The 19,575-nt window shown below is 44.6% G+C and overlaps 2 protein-coding genes across 2 annotated transcripts; one reads left to right on the forward strand and one right to left on the reverse strand.

Moving 5' to 3' along the window:
* Positions 1-270: 270 nt before the first annotated feature.
* Positions 271-7,242, forward strand: LOC141069243 (astacin-like metalloendopeptidase). Its single transcript, XM_073558697.1, has 13 exons — positions 271-327; positions 1,023-1,065; positions 2,109-2,159; positions 2,274-2,426; positions 3,023-3,140; positions 3,690-3,868; positions 3,951-4,035; positions 4,289-4,367; positions 4,412-4,423; positions 5,432-5,435; positions 5,524-5,633; positions 5,903-6,131; positions 7,118-7,242. The coding sequence occupies exons 1-13, from the start codon at positions 271-273 to the stop codon at positions 7,240-7,242; spliced, it is 1,245 nt and encodes a 414-aa protein (XP_073414798.1).
* Positions 7,243-8,389: 1,147 nt separating this feature from the next.
* NPW (neuropeptide W) lies at positions 8,390-17,459 on the reverse strand. The gene is made up of 2 exons (XM_073558754.1): positions 16,565-17,459; positions 8,390-8,908 (listed from the first exon to the last, which is right to left on the reverse strand). The coding sequence occupies exons 1-2, from the start codon at positions 17,318-17,320 to the stop codon at positions 8,744-8,746; spliced, it is 921 nt and encodes a 306-aa protein (XP_073414855.1). The 5' UTR covers positions 17,321-17,459; the 3' UTR covers positions 8,390-8,743.
* Positions 17,460-19,575: the final 2,116 nt, after the last annotated feature.

The raw sequence follows: 19,575 nt of genomic DNA on the forward strand, positions 1-19,575 counted from the left end.
TGCCTACTTTGGGTTGCGATGGAGTCCATGAGGCACTGCCAAATCCACCTGCGGAAGGGTCTAATTACAGGATGCAGAGGAGTCTATCTCGGTGGTTATCATTGATAACAAAAGAAGTTATCAAGGTCTATTGTTAAACAAGAATACACCGAGCATCAAAGTGGAGGTATGGTGGGGTATATAAGGAGTTGAGCAAGGCCAATATATACAAAGGACTCATAATCACTGAAGAAGTTGTGTAGATATCTCAAGAGCTTCATCATCAACACAATGAGGAGTCTACTCCTGGTCGCCCTCGGCTGTGTGGGTTTAGCTGTTCCATACCCGGTAAGAATTTATGGGAACTGGGGAGTAACATGAATGATACAAGCTTTTATTACATACTTGAGATTTTGGCTGGTGTTCCACTTTTTCATTATGATGGGATTCCAGCAAAACTCTCATGTTTTTGAGGACAGCTTGATGGTTCTCCTTAGGAGGAACTCTCATATACTGGAGAGATCTTTTGTTTCCCTCTTTTTGCTTCTACCATGTACAAAGCTGTCTTATGTCTACAGAGAGAGGGGAAACAAGAATAAGTTATGATTTGTCTAAAGACCCCCAAACACAATAAAGTGTAATATGTATGGTCCCACCCCGACTCTCTCCTGATAGATGATGTTGGGGGAGATTTCAGACTGCCAGTCCTTTCATTCTCTAAGAGATAAGCCCCCACCAGAGAATCCCGCTGAATGATTGTGACCTATTGTGTATGGGGGCTTTAGCCTCTGTTATTCCTTAGAAAAGCAGCATCCTGTATTTTGGCAGCCAGTTACCGTATCTCCCTCGTTCCATAAAAGTCACGTGCCTGTTTGCAGGTATTTTGTGCCGAAAGTTAATAATCCAGCAAAGATAACACGTATTCGATATGTCAGCTTTTTAACCTTTCCTTATCGCCATATGCCTAATTACAGTAAACTTTATTATCTCTGTTCCCTTTCTCCCACTGTCTTGATAGTATTGGTATTATTATGTGTTTCCAGATACTGCGCCAAAGGAAGAGAAGAGATGCAGAGGACACGCCTGGTAAGTGTTGCTTTTTACTGGTCCCCCTAGGGGAACTTGAACCTGCAATTACTCGTACACTCCAGTTTTGTAGGTTTACACCTGGGCTTCATAGTTGTACAAACATGGCAGACACTGGGGCCTTCATAAAGGACACCCCACCCCATTTCCATCCTCCTAAATGTCATTGCCATAATTATCAGCAGCCTCTATGCGGTTAAGCAGCAGTTAGACTACGTCTAGAGATTAAGTGATGTCCTCAGCTGCCCAAACATCCTAATATTCTGACCTAGGTCACGATATATTCTTAATATTAAATGTTAAAAATGTAAAAAAAATGACATTATTATTAGAAGTACAAATGACTTATTTCTGCCCTGTAGGTGGCGCTATTGCATTGTTTATTTTTTCAAGCATTTCATGAAGTTGTATCCCCCTCACCCCTATATACAGTGCAGCGTCAGGAAGCATCACTAAAGGCTTCTTTAGATCTTATGTTTGACGTTCAGGTGTATATTTAGCACATCCTGAGCAATAATTAGTTTGAAGATAATGATCCGATTATATAAAATGTTAATGAAAGTCTCGCATAATTAGACAATCAGGCAATAGCGGGAATGTTCTGCATATATTGGGCTCATATGTGGCCCCTAGAAGCATAAATTAAGCCTTGTGGTGTATTGGTTTATGCTTGCATCATAGCTGTATGTCCTAAAAAATAATGACCTATGTGGACCCCAGGAGTTTGATGACTTTGAAACGCATTGACAATAAACCACTTTTAATATCCCTTGGTCCCTGATTGGAAGTCCAGTATTGCAGAGTAAATCTACTTTCCTGGTATCTTGGCCCCATAAACAGTGTCCCTATAATCAGTATAACAGACTAATTTTCTCTTCACACTGCTAATAAAATTCTGTCTGCCAACAGCTGCCACTAGGGGGAGCTCACTGCTGCCCCTGTTATACAGACAGCCTTTATTGAAATAGGGCTGAATTACTACTGTCCGCCACAGGTTTAGTGCTAAATCATTTCCAAAAAGTTTACAATTTGTTTTCTTATAGGTGCCGGAACGAATCTGAGCTGGTTTGACAGAATTTATAGTGCCAGCAGTGGTAAGGATCAACGGATCTTATTTTTTTCCATGAAGCCTTTTTATTCAATAACCCCATATAAGAGATAACGTTCTGTCGTGCCAATATACCTCCGCCATGTTTTATCCCCCTCAGGGTCCTTCTTCACTGGAAGATTTATCATTAAAAATTTGGACATTGCTTATAACATTGGAAGAAGCGCTAATCTATGTCCGAAGAGCACCTGCTTATGGCCCAGTTCTAAAGATGGCTTCGTCTACATCCCCTACACCATATCCAGTGATTTCGGTAAGATAAGTGGCGCCATGTGAGTTTCCCATGTCTTATGCTTGCCAGTCCGTGCACGTATACGTGTGAGCTGGGATATGAGTAATCATATGTATGAGGTTGCTGCCATGATCCTCCCCTGCTTAGCCCAAGACCTGCTTTGCCACACCCCGTGTTATAGCATGGGTGTGACCATAGTGGCGGTTTGATCCAGGAACCAAAGTCTACATAGGGGCAAAATTTAGTCCTTCCTCTTCCACCACTTTTAAAACATCAACGCTGCTTCTTACAGCAATCACATGAGTGCATTCCCAGTGCTGCCTATGCAGAGCGCAGAAGTGGAATTGCATTTAGTAATCGGCAGCATCCGAGATGGCTAAGCTCTCAGCGTGAAGTGATCTTTGTTATCTCGATCGCTGCCTATGCAGAGCGCAGCAGCCGATGACAAACGCATCTCATCTGCTGCGCTCTGCATAGGCACTGAATAAAATGACAGAAACTGAGCAGCTAATGAATGAGAACAGGATTGAATTAAATACTGTCTTCATTCATTATGTCTTCATTATGGACGGCGGCTTCTAGGCAGCACATATCGCAATTATTCTGTTTTCTTCAAGGTTCCTATGATACCATCGTAATTAAAGCCTCGCTAAGTGACATTGAGGGTGTCACCTGCATACGCTTCAAGCCCAAGACGTCAGAGACTGACTACATCACCTTTGTGGCTTCTACAGGGTACGTACAGATATAAGGAAAGTCATCGTAAGTTGTGCGGATAGATACGTGCAGTGCCAAAACCGTAATAAATGTACAGGTTCATGTCTGACATGGCATCATTGGGAGTAGGTGCTAATTTGTAAGGAGGTCATGGTCTTGGTGTAGTAAGTCACCAATGTCCTGGAGATATGGACCTTGACGTAATAAGTCACCAATGACGGGAGTTATGGAGTTGGAGTAGTAAGGCACCAATAACCTAGCGATACGGATTTGGTGTTGTAAGTCACCAATGTCCTGGAGATATGGACCTTGGCCTATTAATAATGTTTTGTATGAGAGTGTAAGATGTAAACCACACGGTTGGTCTTTGAAGCTAACACTGGAGCCGGTGGCATGCCCAGATGATGAAAATATAGATGCTTTGAGTCACTCTTACATAGTTGAAGGCTCGGGCACCAGGTCTTTAGAGAACCTATCACTTCTCCTCTTACATTCCACAATTTATCTCATCCATGTATCCTATCATATTCTGCACTATTGTTACCTTCTTCTTCTCTTCTCTTGCAGGTGTTGGTCGTCAGTAGGTCACATTGGTGGGGTACAGTACATCTCCCTGGAGAAGCCAGGATGTGTCTGGTCAGGAATAATCACACATGAGGTTCTTCACACTTTAGGTCTGAACCACGAGCACGTGAGACGTGACCGAGATAAACACGTAGAAGTTCAGTGGAATAACATCCAGTCTGGTACGTACCTTGACATGATTAGATCCGTTCTATAGATACAATCTACATGAAGGTTAAGTAAAACCTAAACATCTCACTACAGATGCTAAGAGTAATTTCGAAATGGTCGACACCTACAACAAAGACCTTACTGCCTATGACTATGACTCCATTTTGCACTATCCAAAGTAAGTCTACCAGTCAAAGTATTTATGGTTAATTTCCTGCACTTCGAAATGTAATGCTCCACATATACCTAAAATACCTGTCAGCTATTCTCCTGGTTCCTCATGAGGTTCCTCCATAGGTATGCATGATCAGCTTTGTATGTTTTCAGTGGGGAGGATGGAATAAATTTTCTCTTGGGGAACCAAAGTATTTTCCCAGACTTTGGTGCCAACATCTGCATGGAGTTGATATACTGTATACTCTCCTTGAAAGTGGCCATATACGGCTCAACCGACTGATCATCTCGTGTATGAGATGTCCCGACTCTTCACTGGTGACAAAGGTGGGCAAAGTAAGGGTTAGACATGTTAAATTTCGACATGCCTGATTCTTTAGTCCTCACAGGAGGTAAGTTGCCACCAAAAGTGTCTTACTACTCTCATTGAGATGAGTGTTTATGTGTATAGGGAGTCGGAATTAAATATCTGTTGGCCAAGTGAAGTTTCGAGAAACAACTGTCTAAAGTATATGGGTAACTGTAGCTTTTGTAGTCTTCCTCCAGATTCTCTAAGCTCCCCCCACACTGAGTGATGTTTAGTTAATGGGCATCATATGATATTAGCTTTACTATGGATTAGCAGCTGCAATGGGGATCGGGACTGATTTGAGTTACACATTTCCCATATAGATCACGTCACCTTCCTTCTACTTGTTTTCTTCCAGTATGGCTTTTTCCAAAGACGGCATCGAACCAACCCTGGTTGCTGTTCTCAACAGTAGCTTGCAGTTCGGACAAGAGTCTTCCATGAGCTACTTGGATATCAAAAAGATTAACAGTCTATACAAGTGCAGTAAGTAGTCACTTGTTTCTTAAAGGTGGCTCTTTAGTAATTATTCTTGAGTTCCGAAGAGGAAGTCCTGGTATTTTACCAACCTCCTCTCCTGCCCATCCTTATATGTGGGAAGAACCTAGGTTATCAGAACTATGAAAGCACTGACCAAAAATAGTATAATTATTAAAAAGTAATTACCAATAACGGTCTATAGTAAATACTGATATAATTTTTTATAGGCATCACAACCCAGGCCAGCTCCTCTGCCACCACCACAATTACCAGCACAGGAACTCCTAGCACCACCAAAACTTCCACCACCACATCTACTACTAGAACCACAACCAGAACCACTTCAATTCCAACCACAAGGAAGACCACTGCTACGATACCAACCACAACGAGGACAACCACCTCTACGACACCAACCACAACGAGGAAGACCACCACTATGACTCCAAGCACAACGAGGACAACCACCACTACGACACCAACCACAACGAGGAAGACCACAACTATGACTCCAAGCACAACGAGGAAAACCACCACCATGGTTAATGCGAGGCTTGGCATGTCATTCCAGACCGGTAAGAAGACAATTCCTTTATGGTCACAATAGATATTGATCTGTTTATATTGTTCAGGATTTATAAGTCATTGCTATTATTCTTCCAGGTTGCGGAGGAAACTTGACAGGACCAGAAGGAGCATTAATATCTCCAAATTATCCCCAAAATTATCCCAGTAATGCTTACTGTCACTGGAACATCACCACCACTGAACGGGTAATGACACAACCTTGTGACAACATTTTTGAAGACCTCCAGCAATTACCATATCAGAGGGGACAAATACAGTACCCCCTTATCCTATGGTGTCAACATTGCCCCATCCCATTCCATCCATGGACATATTTGATTGGATATAATATGGATGGTAGAAACATTATCCATAAGGATGGGGACTGAGACCACTCACTCCCGGGAACAGTGGGGGGTCTCAATGGTCATAGTTGTATCAAACTTAATATAATTTTTTATTTTTATCATTACAGTTCAGGATCACAGTTAAAGATTTTGACATTGAGGGCGATGATATCAACTGCCAGTACGACAAGCTGAGGATCTATAACGGAAGGGATTTTGATGTCCTGTATCAGCTCAGGGATTTCTGCGGGCAGAATCTCCCATTACCCATTACTTCCTATTCAAACTCCATGCAGATTGTCTTCACAAGTGACCTAAGTATCGAGAAGAGGGGATTTAGTCTGGTCTACCAAAGAGGTGAGGCAGATTGGAGGATCATTTGGTTTTAGCTGTGCCTAACGTTCTCCAGCGTTGAAGCTATAAAAGGTGTGGCACAGAATGAGAAAAAAATATGACCTGTGGAAACATGCTGAACTGTTTGTGGAAGGAAGTAGCCATGTTTTAGTAGCCTTGGACAATCCTACTAAAGAGGTTGTCCAGGATTATGATGCTAGGATAGGTCACCAATATGAGATTGGGGGTCTGAGACCCCGGAAGTACACAGAATACAGAGCTTTAGCACCATATATCCATACACTGTGTAATGGTCGTTCCCAGGTACATCAGCTCAGCTACAGTCCATGGAGCTGTGCAGTTCCCGCTCTGTATATTGTGTACTTCGAGCCGCCCCATAATCTGATGATCAGTGGAGGTCCAGGGTTGCAAACAAGTACCAATCTATAGGATGATCCATCATATGGATAGGCCATCAGTATCAAAGTCCTGATCAATCTCTTTAAATTTTCAGTTGCCTAGAGACCTAAAGACAGACAACTAATGATGGGCGAACATGCTCCAATAATGTGATATGTGAGCATGCTCGGGTGTGATCCGAGTATTTTGGGCATGCTCGAATAGTATGTTCAAGTCCCCCCAGTTGCTAGATTCGCAGCTGTTAGACAGCTGCCACACTTTCAGGGATTGCCTGTTTGTTAGGCAACCCCTGCATTTGTTGTGACTGTCTAACAGCCACAAAACATGCAACTGCGGGGACTTGAACATATTGTTCGAATATGCCCAAGATACTTGGATAACACCCGAGCATGCTTGGATATCATGTTATCCGAGCACGTTCGCTCATCACTACAATCTCTTATACTTGGGTTTAAATCCTTGTTCTGGTTCATGCCTCCACTGTCTATCATTCTGGTTAAGGAGGACCCTTCTAGTTTGCACCATCTGCAGGGGAGGATATTGGCAATTTGATCCTTAGTCCACCCCCTGGTTTGTTTTGACATTTATAGAAAGGATGGAGCCCGTAGGAATTAACCAAACCAACATGGTTCCCTGGTCTTTATTAACAGAAGCTCAAAGCAGCTTCAATCATGATCCATCAGTTTTTTGGTTCCAACTACAGGACCCCTGGTAATCAGCTTACTGTTGGCAGAGATGCCTCCTTGCTGGCCTACCCCTTTAAAGGGGTGTACTCATCATCTAAACTTTCGATACATCACTTTATAGTGGGTGAGGGTTTGACTTAGGCAAACCTTTTTTGATCCTTTTTGGTTTTCTCATCTCTTCGGCCCCTAATATTGCAGGGAACCCTCCACTTCAATAGGGTTTCGTAGCAGTTCCCATCATATTGTGTGGTCAGGAATAAACTCCATACAGAGACAAACGTTGATGGGAACACCAGGATCAATGAGGGTCCCAGAGGTCGTACCCCCTCCGATGATATTCTAGTTACACGCCATCACTTTATGCCTGTTGCGAAATGCGTCATCACCATGAACATCCTCGCTTTTGTTTTCTTGCAGTGTAATCTGTGGAAAGAAAACTTTCACTGAACATTCTAAATTTCCTGCATCACTCCGACCCCATCAAAAGAGACCAGACATCATTCTGCCATTGTCATATTAATGTAATATATTGTCTGTTTGTTTTTTTACGTAAAAATAAATTATATTTATCATTTGTGTTGAGTTTTGCTTTGAATTTGAACATGGAAGGGTTTATAGTGCTGATATTCCCTTATAGGTCTCCTTACAACCTGAGTTTATTGAATATACTGTCTATACTGTTTATCTAGTGCCTTTAGATCTGCTGTTGTGATACAGTGCTCCAAATCTTCTGCAGAGCTATAGAGTGAACTCACATTATTCACCAGTAGGGGAAGCTTACCGCATACTGACTTATTCAGAAAGCTGTATGCAGGAAAACTCTGAAGCTCCCCCTTGTGGTGACACCCACCTAGAAAATATCTGAGTATTATTTGCTTTAATCACTAGATTTTATTTTTGGGTGTATTTAATCCTTTTTTTGGGGGTGTATTTCAAGTTGGAATTGGCCCTAAGGTGTGTGCGTGGTGGAGTGGGGAATATAGTATATTTTCCTGATCGAGTGTATCATAGTGTTTCTTACAGTCACTTCTGATATTAGTTTGTTGAAATTACAGCGGCTTCATAACTCTGTGCAGAGGATTTGCAGAAAACCTGAACTCAGAACTCTTGTGAAGATATATTCAGAAATTACTCAGTCCAGAATTTAGGACCTACTAGGACATGGAAAAAGCTAAATAGTGATGGATTTTTTTTTTATTTTTAAAAATTCAATATGTGCATTGTGCTGAACAAACAACCAAACAGCTTTATTGTCTAAGGGAACATTAGTTAAAAAAGCCAAAACAATACACAATTTCAGATCCGCTGGTGACTTATTAGATCAAGATCAATGCTGGAATGTGTTAGTGGACATATGGATTATTGGATGCGAGCTACGATGTGGACTTCGAGGAACAGCACTATAGATGATGAAGCTCCAGATATCTGTCCTTGGTGATCGCTGGTAGCAATGGTCTAATTTAGATGGTTGATGGGAAGTCCTTATGAGGTTTGGAATCAATATATGTCTGAATCGTTCTAGGTTTGAGTTCATAGATCGGCGGCGGGGTCTTCTGCCTCATTCCTGGGTCTGCCGGGCCGCGGCTGTGAATGAGACAGGAATTGTAGTCTCGCTTTGCACAGGACTCTATAGGAGATCAATCTGAAGTCTTCGCAGCTAATCCATTCAGCAGCTTTGGAGTTGGGATAAAACGGCTGTGGAGATAAACGGAAGTAAGAAAATGACATACTTGTTTATAGATTGGGATCAAATTCATCCGTTTTGTCAATACCTCTGCTTACTTTAATGAGTGAGAACGTTCTTGCCTATAATCAGAAGCTGGAGCACTGTACAGACCTAATACTTCTTTTCCTAAAGTTTGGATACGATCTACCCAATCTAGGAAATGAGCGGAGTAGGTTGGACCCAGAGCTGACAAACTGTAACAAACCATCAAGGAAGACCTAGCAGCTTCTATTAGGAGGAGTTCTAGAGCATGAAGAATTTTACAGCTCTCCTAGTGGTCACCGTATATATCTGTATGTATTGAGCTCCGCCTAATGGTGACTATAAGGCTGCGTTCACATGTCGCGGTTTTTTCGTGGCGGTTTTTAACGTGCGTTTTTGCCGCGAAAACGCAAAAAAACAGCATCCCATGCATTCCTATGGGATTCTGCAATGCTGTGGATTTTCCCGCGGCGAAATCGCATCGCGGAAAAATACGCAGCATGCTCATTAATTTTGCGGAATCGCTGGGATTCCGCCTACACAGGAATGCATTGTTCTGCTTCCTTTCTGCATGTGGCTGTGCCCACTATGCGAAAAGTAAGCAGAACATTTGCGGATGGTACTCACGGTCCAGAGGAGAGGAGACTGTCCTCCGGGCTCTGGGTACCATATCCCTGTAAAAAAAACAATAAAAAATAAAAAAATCGGGTTATATTCACCTTCCGACGTCCCGCACAGCCTTCCCGGGCCTCCGCGATGCTCCCGTTCCCAGTAATGCTTTGCGAGACCTTTGATGACGTCACGGTCTCGCAATTACTGTAGCGGTCCCTATTCCTTGCGAGATTGCTACAGTATCGCGAGACCGCGACGTCATCAAAGGTCTCGCAAAGCATTATTGGGAACGGGAGCATTGCTGAGGCCCTGGAAGGCTGCGCGGGACGCCGGAAGGTGAATATAACCCGATTTTTTATTACTTTTAACATTAGGTCTTTTTACTACTGATGCTGCATAGGCAGCCTCAATAGTAAAAAGTTGGTCACACTCGTTAAACACTATGTTTGATGAGTGTGACCAACCTGTCAATCAGTTCTCCAAGCGATGCTATAGATCGCTTGGTAAACGCTAGCATTCTGGAAGCTAATTACGCTTGCAAATCGCTAGTTTTTCCGTGGGAAAATCGCGGGAATTTAAAATGCGATTTTCTCATGGAATGGAATTCCCGCAGAAGTTATCGCGGGAATTCCGCAACATGTGCACATAGCCTTAATCTGCAGTGAGCTCCCTCTAGTGGTGGCTCTACAAATCTGTACGCAATGAGCTCCCTCTAATGGTGGCTGTATAAATCTATATGCAGTGAGCTCCCCCTACTGGTGGATGTATAAATCTGTATGCAGTGAGCTGACTCTAGTGGTGGCTCTATGAATCTATACGCAGTGAGCTCCGTCTAGTGGTGGCTTTATAAATCAATATGTAGTGATCTCCCTCTAGTGGTGGCTATATAAATTAATATGCACGGAGGTCGCTCTAGTGGTGTCTGTATAAATATGTATGTAGTGAGCTCTAAAGTGGCCTTTTTTTTTTTACTCACTTAAATAGCGGTATTAATTCCACAGCACTTTACAGACATATCATCTCTGTCCCCATTGGGGCTCACAATCTAATTTCCCTATCAGTATATCTTTGGAGTGTGGGAGGAAATCCCCACAAACACAGAGAAAGCCTTCAAACTCCTTGCAGACAGGGGCGTAACTACTGAGGTTGCAGGGGTCGCAGCTGCAACGGGCCCGGAGTGTTTATGGGCCCGCCCAGTCCAGCAAAGAATCAGCCAGCTTCATGTGGTACCTGGGCTTCCATCACGTCCTGCGCCCCCTCCTCCAGCATGGACTCGGTTATTCCTCCCCCCTGAGCTCTGCACTCTACCCCCCAGTGTCTCAGGTGATGGAGGATGAGACCTGCTGCCGACACCTCTTAGTGTCCAGTCATGGAGCTTCCTGACTACAGACTGCAGGGGGAAGGCACGCATTCAAGAGCACACGATGGCTGCTCTGTGCGCACAGGACCTGTGATGAGGTCACAGGAGGGGAGGAGTCAGGGGTCACATGATCAGGGGCCTCAGTGTCTGCAGGACTCTGCTGTGCTGGTTGTCATGGTGCTGGATGAGGTAAATTTATGTGTGGGGTCAGGAGGGGTTTACAGGGTGGATGTAGCAGAGCTGTGTGTGTACAAGGTGTACGGAGCAGAGCCATGTGTGTACAAGGTGTACGGAGCAGAGCCATGTGTGTTCGAGGTGTACGGAGCAGAGATGCGTGTGTACGAGGTGTATGGAGCGGAGCCGTGTGTGTACAAGGTGTACGGAGCAGAGATGCGTGTGTACGAGGTGTATGGAGCGGAGCCGTGTGTGTACAAGGTGTACGGAGCAGAGCCATGTGTGTACGAGGTGTACGGAGCAGAGCCATGTGTGTACGAGGTGTACGGAGCAGAGATGCGTGTGTACGAGGTGTATGGAGCGGAGCCGTGTGTGTACAAGGTGTACGGAGCAGAGATGCGTGTGTACGAGGTGTATGGAGCGGAGCCGTGTGTGTACAAGGTGTACGGAGCAGAGATGCGTGTGTACGAGGTGTATGGAGCGGAGCCGTGTGTGTACAAGGTGTACGGAGCAGAGCCATGTGTGTACGAGGTGTACGGAGCAGAGCCATGTGTGTACGAGGTGTACGGAGCAGAGATGCGTGTGTAGGAGGTGTACGGAGCAGAGCCATGTGTGTACGAGGTGTACGGAGCAGAGATGCGTGTGTAGGAGGTGTACGGAGCAGAGCCATGTGTGTACGAGGTGTACGGAGCGGAGCCGCGCGTGTACGAGGTGTACGGAGCGGAGCCGTGCGTGTACGAGGTGTACGGAGCGGAGCCGTGCGTGTACGAGGTGTACGGAGCAGAGCCGTGTGTGTACGAGATGTACGGAGCAGAGATGCGTGTGTAGGAGGTGTACGGAGCAGAGCCATGTGTGTACGAGGTGTACGGAGCGGAGCCGCGCGTGTACGAGGTGTACGGAGCGGAGCCGCACGTGTACGAGGTGTACGGAGCGGAGCCGCGCGTGTACGAGGTGTACGGAGCGGAGCCGCGCGTGTACGAGGTGTACGGAGCGGAGCCGCGCGTGTACGAGGTGTACGGAGCGGAGATGCGCGTGTACGAGGTGTACGGAGCGGAGCCGCGCGTGTACGAGGTGTACGGAGCGGAGATGCGCGTGTACGAGGTGTACGGAGCGGAGCCGCGCGTGTACGGAGCGGAGCCGCGCGTGTACGAGGTGTACGGAGCGGAGCCGCGCGTGTACGAGGTGTACGGAGCGGAGATGCGCGTGTACGAGGTGTACGGAGCGGAGATGCGCGTGTACGAGGTGTACGGAGCGGAGCCGCGCGTGTACGAGGTGTACGGAGCGGAGCCGCGCGTGTACGAGGTGTACGGAGCGGAGATGCGTGTGTACGAGGTGTACGGAGCGGAGATGCGTGTGTACGAGGTGTACGGAGCGGAGCCGCGTGTGTACGAGGTGTACGGAGCAGAGCCGCGTGTGTACGAGGTGTACGGAGCGGAGATGTGCGTGTACTTTGGCATGGGGGGGGGGCATTTTAAAGTTCGCATCAGGGCCCATAATTTTGTAGTTACGCCACTGCTTGCAGATGTCCTTGGTTGGATTTGAACCCCAGTGCTATAATGCTGTAGTGCTAACCACTAAGCCCCCGTGCTCTCCCTGTATCTGCCTGTTTCCAGAATTTTATAATTTGGCATTTAGAGCTAGGAAAAAAGCAGCGCTGTCCTTTATAATAATATAGTCTGATAGTATGTTTGACAGTAATAGGGGCATGTGTGTGGGGCCCATATTGAGGTTAGCTATGGGGCCCTATGCTTTGGGTAAATGCATGTCAATATCATAATACATGTTTTAAGTAATGTAGTAAATATGTACACATTCTATAATATAACATTACATCTGTACCACAAGTCCCAGCATGCTCTGCACAGCTACAAGACGCACAGACTTTGTACCGTCACTGGAGATTTGTGGGATGATGAGATAAATAGTTTCCAGTAACACTAATCGTTTCATCATCTCACAGAAGTCTCCAGCGATCGCTGCAGCTCATTACAGCACAGTATAAAGAGGCCATCAATTACGATAAGACAGGGACATCCAGAGCTCCCTGGTGCATCGTCTGTTTCTCTGCAGCCTGGATCCAGCTTGCTGCTGGAGGATTATTAGGAGAAATCTATTACAGCTTATTGATGATGAAGTATCGCGGCTCATCCAGCACCAGTGACTGTGATTTATCACCTAGGCTATGAACGTATGATTCACGTATATTATTGAGACTGTTACTCACTGGACCAACATTATAGGACTGCTACCATGAGTGCTCTTACTCACCAAATTTCTTTTATTGGTGCTTTGTCTCATCAGTTCACTAATAGAGGTGCTTTGCCTCACTGTTCCAACATTGCTGTTCTTCCCCACTGCACCACTATTTAAGGTATTCTTTCATACTGCACTACTTTAATGAGCGCCTTTCCTCACCGTACTAATATTGTAGGTAGGTTGCCATTGGACTTCTGTAGCTACGTTTCCTCATTAATCAGCTTTTAATGGATCACTATTTAGGTACTCTTCCTTACTGTACCAACAACACTGTTCTTCCTCGCTGGACTACTTTAATAGGTCCTCTTTCTTGCTAAACTATTTTTACGAGTACTTTTCCTCACTGGACCATTACTAATACTATCGTTACTGTTCATCACTGGACAAATATTATAGGTAGTTTCCAACTGGACTACATTGGCTTCCCTTCAACACTAAACTTCTTTTATTGGTGCTCTTCCTCGCTGCACATTCTATTTTGGGTACTGTTCTTTACTGTGCCAACATCACTGTTTTTCCTCACCACTATTATATAGGACTCTTCCTTATTGGACCAATGCTATGAAAGCTTCCCTTACTGTTTTACTTGTAGCTATTGCTTTTAATTTGATCACAAATACAAGTACAAACGTACTCTTTCTCACTGAACCAACATCACTCTTCTTCCACGTTGGACCAATCCTACAGGTATTCCTTGTACTGGCCTATTAATATGAATTCTTTTCTCACTGTATCACTTATTGGTATTGTTCCTGAATCAACCACTTCATAGATAGTCTTCCTCATTAAATCACTTTTATTGATACTCTTACTCATCATACCAAATTTACTGCTCATTGTCACTGTACAACTTTATTTCATATTCTTTCTTACTGTACAATTTGTATAGGTAGTGTTCCTCATTGTACAAATGTCACTGCTTTTCTTCAGTGTGCTACTACTTTAGCTATTTTCTCTATCATTATTTGTGTCCTTGGTACTCTTTCTCACTGCACCCATATCGCAGCTCTTCATTACTATTGTACAATTATTGGTATGCACCTTCATGGTAACAATATTATCAATGTTCATTGTGATCACATCTTTTCATCATTTTATAACTACTATAAAAGTTTTTTTCACTCAACCACTCGTCATTTTTTCTGTTCCTCACTGAGCCAGTTTCACTGTTTGTTCTTCACTATATCCTTCTTTGTGCTTACATTTCAAAACAGGTGACACAGACCTAATTTTCCTTTATGAATACCCTCCTCATTGTACCACTAATAGAACTGCCCTTTCTGAACTGCTATCACAGACACTTTCTGACAGTCTCAATATCTACAATATATCGGTAAAATACTGTATATTTCCATTCTAAACCAACCATCATTTTTAGTGACCTTACTATACTAATGTCACTATTGCACTTACTCACTGTACCAACATCATCCCTGCTCTTCCTCTTTGTTTATTTATATTTTTTTCTTTTCCCCTACATCACTACTATTATGCTTTTAGTTTCTACTTACATAATGTTATTGTTTTTTTCGCACTCCACCAATAGCATTTCTGTTCTTACTCACTGTACCAGCCTCATTCCTGTTCTTTCTCCTTTTACTAATCTCACTATTCTTCCTTCATTATATCTTTATTATCTACTCGCTTTCTCACAGTCCCAATATGATCCGTGCTCTTGCTCACTATGCCGCTTTATCTTCCTTACTTTCCTTATAAAAGTACTTTATGCAGTGTAATACTGTATTCCACTTTCTCAGAAACATGTTTGTTTAGTAAAAGACTAAATAGATTGTTTTCCAGCAGCAACGCTACCCTTGTCTAGAGGTGGTCAGGTATTGCAGCTCGGTCCTGCTCAAGCTAATACTGCAGTACCAGACACAGCCCATGAAGAAGAGTGGCGCTTTTTAGTCTATTCTGTCCCTTCTTAGTTAGATATGTTTCCGGAATAGCTGTTTAAAATAAGAGTCTGAAAGAGCAGGGTGGAAGCAAAGGTCACCTCATAACTAAGCAGATATGGAATTCAGGGGTCTGGGAGAGCAGGGTGGAAGCAAAGGTCACCGCATAACTAAGCAGATATGGAATTCAGGAGTCGGGGAGAGCAGGGTGGAAGCAAATGTCACTGCATAACTAAGCAGATATGGAATTCAGGAGACTGAGAGAGCAGGGTGGAAGCAAAGGTCACTGCATAACTAAGTAGATATGGAATTCAGGAGTCTGGGAGAGCAGGGTGGAAGCAAAGGTCACCACATAACTAAGCAGATATGGAATTCAGGAGTCTGGGAAAGCAGGGTGGATGCAAATGTCACTGCATAACTAAGCAGATATGGAATTCAACAGTCTGGGAAAGCAGGGTGGAAGCAAATGTCACCTCATAACTAAGCAGATATGGAATTCAGGAGACTGAGAGAGCAAGGTGGAAGCAAAGGTCACTGCATAACTAAGTAGATATGGAATTCAGGAGTCTGGGAGAGCAGGGTGGAAGCAAAGATCACCGCATAACTAAGCAGACTTGGAATTCAGGAGACTGAGAGAGCAGGGTGGAAGCAAATGTCACTGCATAGCTAAGCAGATATGGAATTCAGCAGTCTGAGAAAGCAGGGTGGAAGCAAATCTCATCTCATAACTAAGCAGATATGGAATTCAGGAGTCTGAGAGAGCAGAGTGGAAGCAAAGGTAGATGCAAAGGCAACAGGTATGCCATTCAGTAGCTATGAAAAGCGGGGTGGAAAAACAGGTCAATGGATAACAAGGTAGCTAAGGAACTTGGGAGAGCAGGGTGGAAGCAAAGGTCACTGCATAACTAAGTAGATATTGAATTCAGGAGTCTGGGAGAGCAGGGTGGAAAAAATGTCACTGTATAACTAAGCAGATATGGAATTCAGGAGTCTGAGAGCAGGGTGGAAGCAAAGATCACCGCATAACTAAGCAGATATGGAATTCAGGAGTCTTGGAGAGCAGGGCGGAAGCAAAGGTCACTGCATAATTAAGCAGATATGGTATTCAGGAGTCTGGGAGAGCAGGGTAGAAGCAAATGTCACTCCATGACCAGCACATGTGAATTTCAGGAGCCTGGGAGAGCAGGAAGGAAGCAAAGGTCACTGCAAAGCTAGCAGGCATGCCATTCAGTAGATGGGAAAAGCGGGGTGGAAAAACAGGTCAATGGATAACAAGGTAGCTAAGGAAATTAGGAGAGCTGGGTGGTAACATTAATGTGGTCATACTGGTTTCCCTCCTATGGTACCTGCTTATCTTTGTCAGTCGGTGTTCTCCATGGCTGGAGATGTGACCTGTTCTCCTCCTGCAGGTGAAGGAACATGGACAGGACGTCTTCTCCACTTGGCCTTCTCTCCTGTCCAGACTCTAGGAATCTCCTCACATACCTATCTTGGTTCTTCGCCTTCCTCTGCGCACTTTCCACACTTCTAACTATTTCCCCTGGCTCTGTGGTGACCCAAGCTTCTTCTGGGCTTCTCTTTTTTTCTCCTGGCTCCATGTTGACTAACATAGTCTCCTCAAGGCTTCTTCTTTCCTCTTCCTCTGGGTACCTGCTCATCTGGTTCTGGTCTTCAAGGCTTTCCTCTTCTCCCAGATCATTGTCCAGCCCAAATCTGTGCTCCAGACTCTTTCCATCCTGAACTTCATTAAGACTTCCCTCCTCCTCAAGGCTCCTCAGCCTGGTCTTTTGGATCAGTTCTAATATCTTCTCTCCTGGATCAAGGGACAACTGAAGCCCTGCTCTTTCCCCACCCCTGGAGGTTTGCAATAATCCTTTGTCTTCTTCTTCCCCTTGCTGGATGACTGACCAAGGTTCTACTGTAACTTCTCTTCTCCATAGGTATGGTGATCTGCGAACCCCTATGAGGAGTCCTGAGGCTCTGCCCACAGTGTGGTATCTGGGACTGGCAGAGTGCTTGTACCAGGATGTCCCTGGATGGGGTGCAGCGAGAAGTAGGATCCCTAGAAACCAACAACCAATGGGTCTGATCAGCCAACGCATCGTCTACTTGTCGAAGAACACAGGAATAGTTTAGATTGTTGTGAGTGTCCTCCTGGACTGGTCAAGATCATATGAGATGAGGAGAAGTAGATGTGTCCTCTGTACAAGAGCCACCTCCACCCCTGTATTCAGCCTGGTATCAGATCTGTAACTGAGTCCCTGGTTCCTCTCTATATAAAGAGATATATGGGGAGGGGGAGCCATCACATCATCACAGAGATACCACTCACTCTTCAAGGAGGGGGTCGCCCTGCGAACGGGGATAATGCAGAGCGCTCACTTGTGCCTTGTTCTCTTATTATACCCCAATTAAATATCATTACCCGCATTAGTGCAGATGTGTGGGGTGACTGTCATCTGACGAGTGCAAGAGTCCGTGTCGTATGGGATTTCATGGCCATAGTTTCTCATAATCCAGATCTCCTGTTACTGCACTTGGATAGAAGTGTGAATATTTTTGCAAGGATATAGTTGGAAATTGTGATCATTTATATTAGCAAAAATGTGTTAAAAAATCTATCAGACATTATTTAAAGTTTTAGTTAAAATAAGTTCAAATTCTCCATGAAAGTATAGAAACGCTGTCATTATCCTGCACCACGAGTGTCAGTGTCATTATCCTGTACCCCTAGTGTCATTATCATTATCCTGCACCCCAAGTGTCAGTGTGATTATTCTGCACCCCTAGTATCAGTGTCATTATCCTGCACCCCAAGTGTCAGTGTCATTATCCTGCACCCCAAGTGTCAGTGTCATTATCCTGCAGCCCCAAGTGTCAGTGTCATTATTCTGCACCTCTAGTGTCAGTGTCATTATCCTGCAGCCCCAAGTGTCAGTGTCATTATTCTGCACCTCTAGTGTCAGTGTCATTATCCTTCACCCCTAGTGTCATTATCCTGCACCCCAAGTGTCAGTGTCATTATTCTGCACCTCTAGTGTCAGTGTCATTATCCTGAACCCCAAGTGTCAGTGTGATTATTCTGCACCCCTAGTATCAGTGTCATTATCCTGCACCCCAAGTGTCAGTGTCATTATTCTGCACCTCTAGTGTCAGTGTCATTATCCTGCACCCCAAGTGTCATTATCCTGCACCCCAAGTGTCAGTGTCATTATTCTGCACCTCTAGTGTCAGTGTCATTATCCTGAACCCCAAGTGTCAGTGTGATTATTCTGCACCCCTAGTATCAGTGTCATTATCCTGCACCCCAAGTGTCAGTGTCATTATTCTGCACCTCTAGTGTCAGTGTCATTATCCTTCACCCCTAGTGTCATTATCCTGCACCCCAAGTGTCAGTGTCATTATTCTGCACCTCTAGTGTCAGTGTCATTATCCTGAACCCCAAGTGTCAGTGTGATTATTCTGCACCCCTAGTATCAGTGTCATTATCCTGCACCCCAAGTGTCAGTGTCATTATTCTGCACCTCTAGTGTCAGTGTCATTATCCTGTACCCTTAGTGTCATTATCATTATCCTGCACCCCAAGTGTCAGTGTCATTATCCTGCACCTCTAGTATCAGTGTCATTATCCTGTACCCCAAGTGTCATTATCATTATCTTGCACCCCAAGTGTCATTATCATTTTCCTGCACCTCTAGTATCAGTGTCATTATCCTGTACCCCAAGTGTCAGTGTCATTATCCTGTACCCCAAGTGTCAGTGTCATCTTTTACCCCAAGTGTCAGTGTCATTATCCTGTACCCCGAGTGTCAGTGTCATTATCCTGTACCCCGAGTATCAGTGTCATTAACCTGTACCCCGAGTGTCAGCGTCATTATCCTGTACCCCGAGTGTCAGTGTCATTATCCTGTACCCCAAGTGTCAGTGTCATTATCCTGTACCCCAAGTGTCAGTGTCATCTTTTACCCCAAGTGTCAGTGTCGTTATCCTGTACCCCAAGTGTCAGTGTCATTCTGTACCCCAAGTGTCAGTGTCATTATCCTGTACCCCAAGTGTCAGTGTCATTATCCTGCACCCCAAGTGTCCGTGTCATTATCCTGCAGCCCCAAGGGTCAGTGTCATTATTCTGCACCTCTAGTGTCAGTGTCATTATCCTTCACCCCTAGTGTCATTATCCTGCACCCCAAGTGTCAGTGTCATTATTCTGCACCTCTAGTGTCAGTGTCATTATCCTGAACCCCAAGTGTCAGTGTGATTATTCTGCACCCCTAGTATCAGTGTCATTATCCTGCACCCCAAGTGTCAGTGTCATTATTCTGCACCTCTAGTGTCAGTGTCATTATCCTGTACCCTTAGT

This window comes from Dendrobates tinctorius, unplaced genomic scaffold (assembly GCF_039654945.1).
Source record: "Dendrobates tinctorius isolate UK_male_01 unplaced genomic scaffold, ASM3965494v1 ptg000257l, whole genome shotgun sequence".
Classification (NCBI taxonomy): domain Eukaryota; kingdom Metazoa; phylum Chordata; class Amphibia; order Anura; family Dendrobatidae; genus Dendrobates; species Dendrobates tinctorius.

Bases quoted from the DNA above. Each gene is read 5' to 3' on its own strand.
- LOC141069243 (XM_073558697.1), top strand. From the start codon at position 271: ATGAGGAGTCTACTCCTGGTCGCCCTCGGCTGTGTGGGTTTAGCTGTT. The intron at 1,066-2,108 runs GTAAGTGTTGCT...GTTTTCTTATAG, and splicing joins AGATGCAGAGGACACGCCTG to GTGCCGGAACGAATCTGAGC. The intron at 6,132-7,117 runs GTGAGGCAGATT...TGACATTTATAG, and splicing joins TAGTCTGGTCTACCAAAGAG to AAAGGATGGAGCCCGTAGGA.
- NPW (XM_073558754.1), bottom strand. From the start codon at position 17,320: ATGCGTTGGCTGATCAGACCCATTGGTTGTTGGTTTCTAGGGATCCTA. The intron at 8,909-16,564 runs GTACCATAGGAG...TTATCTCCACAG, and splicing joins CGACTGACAAAGATAAGCAG to CCGTTTTATCCCAACTCCAA.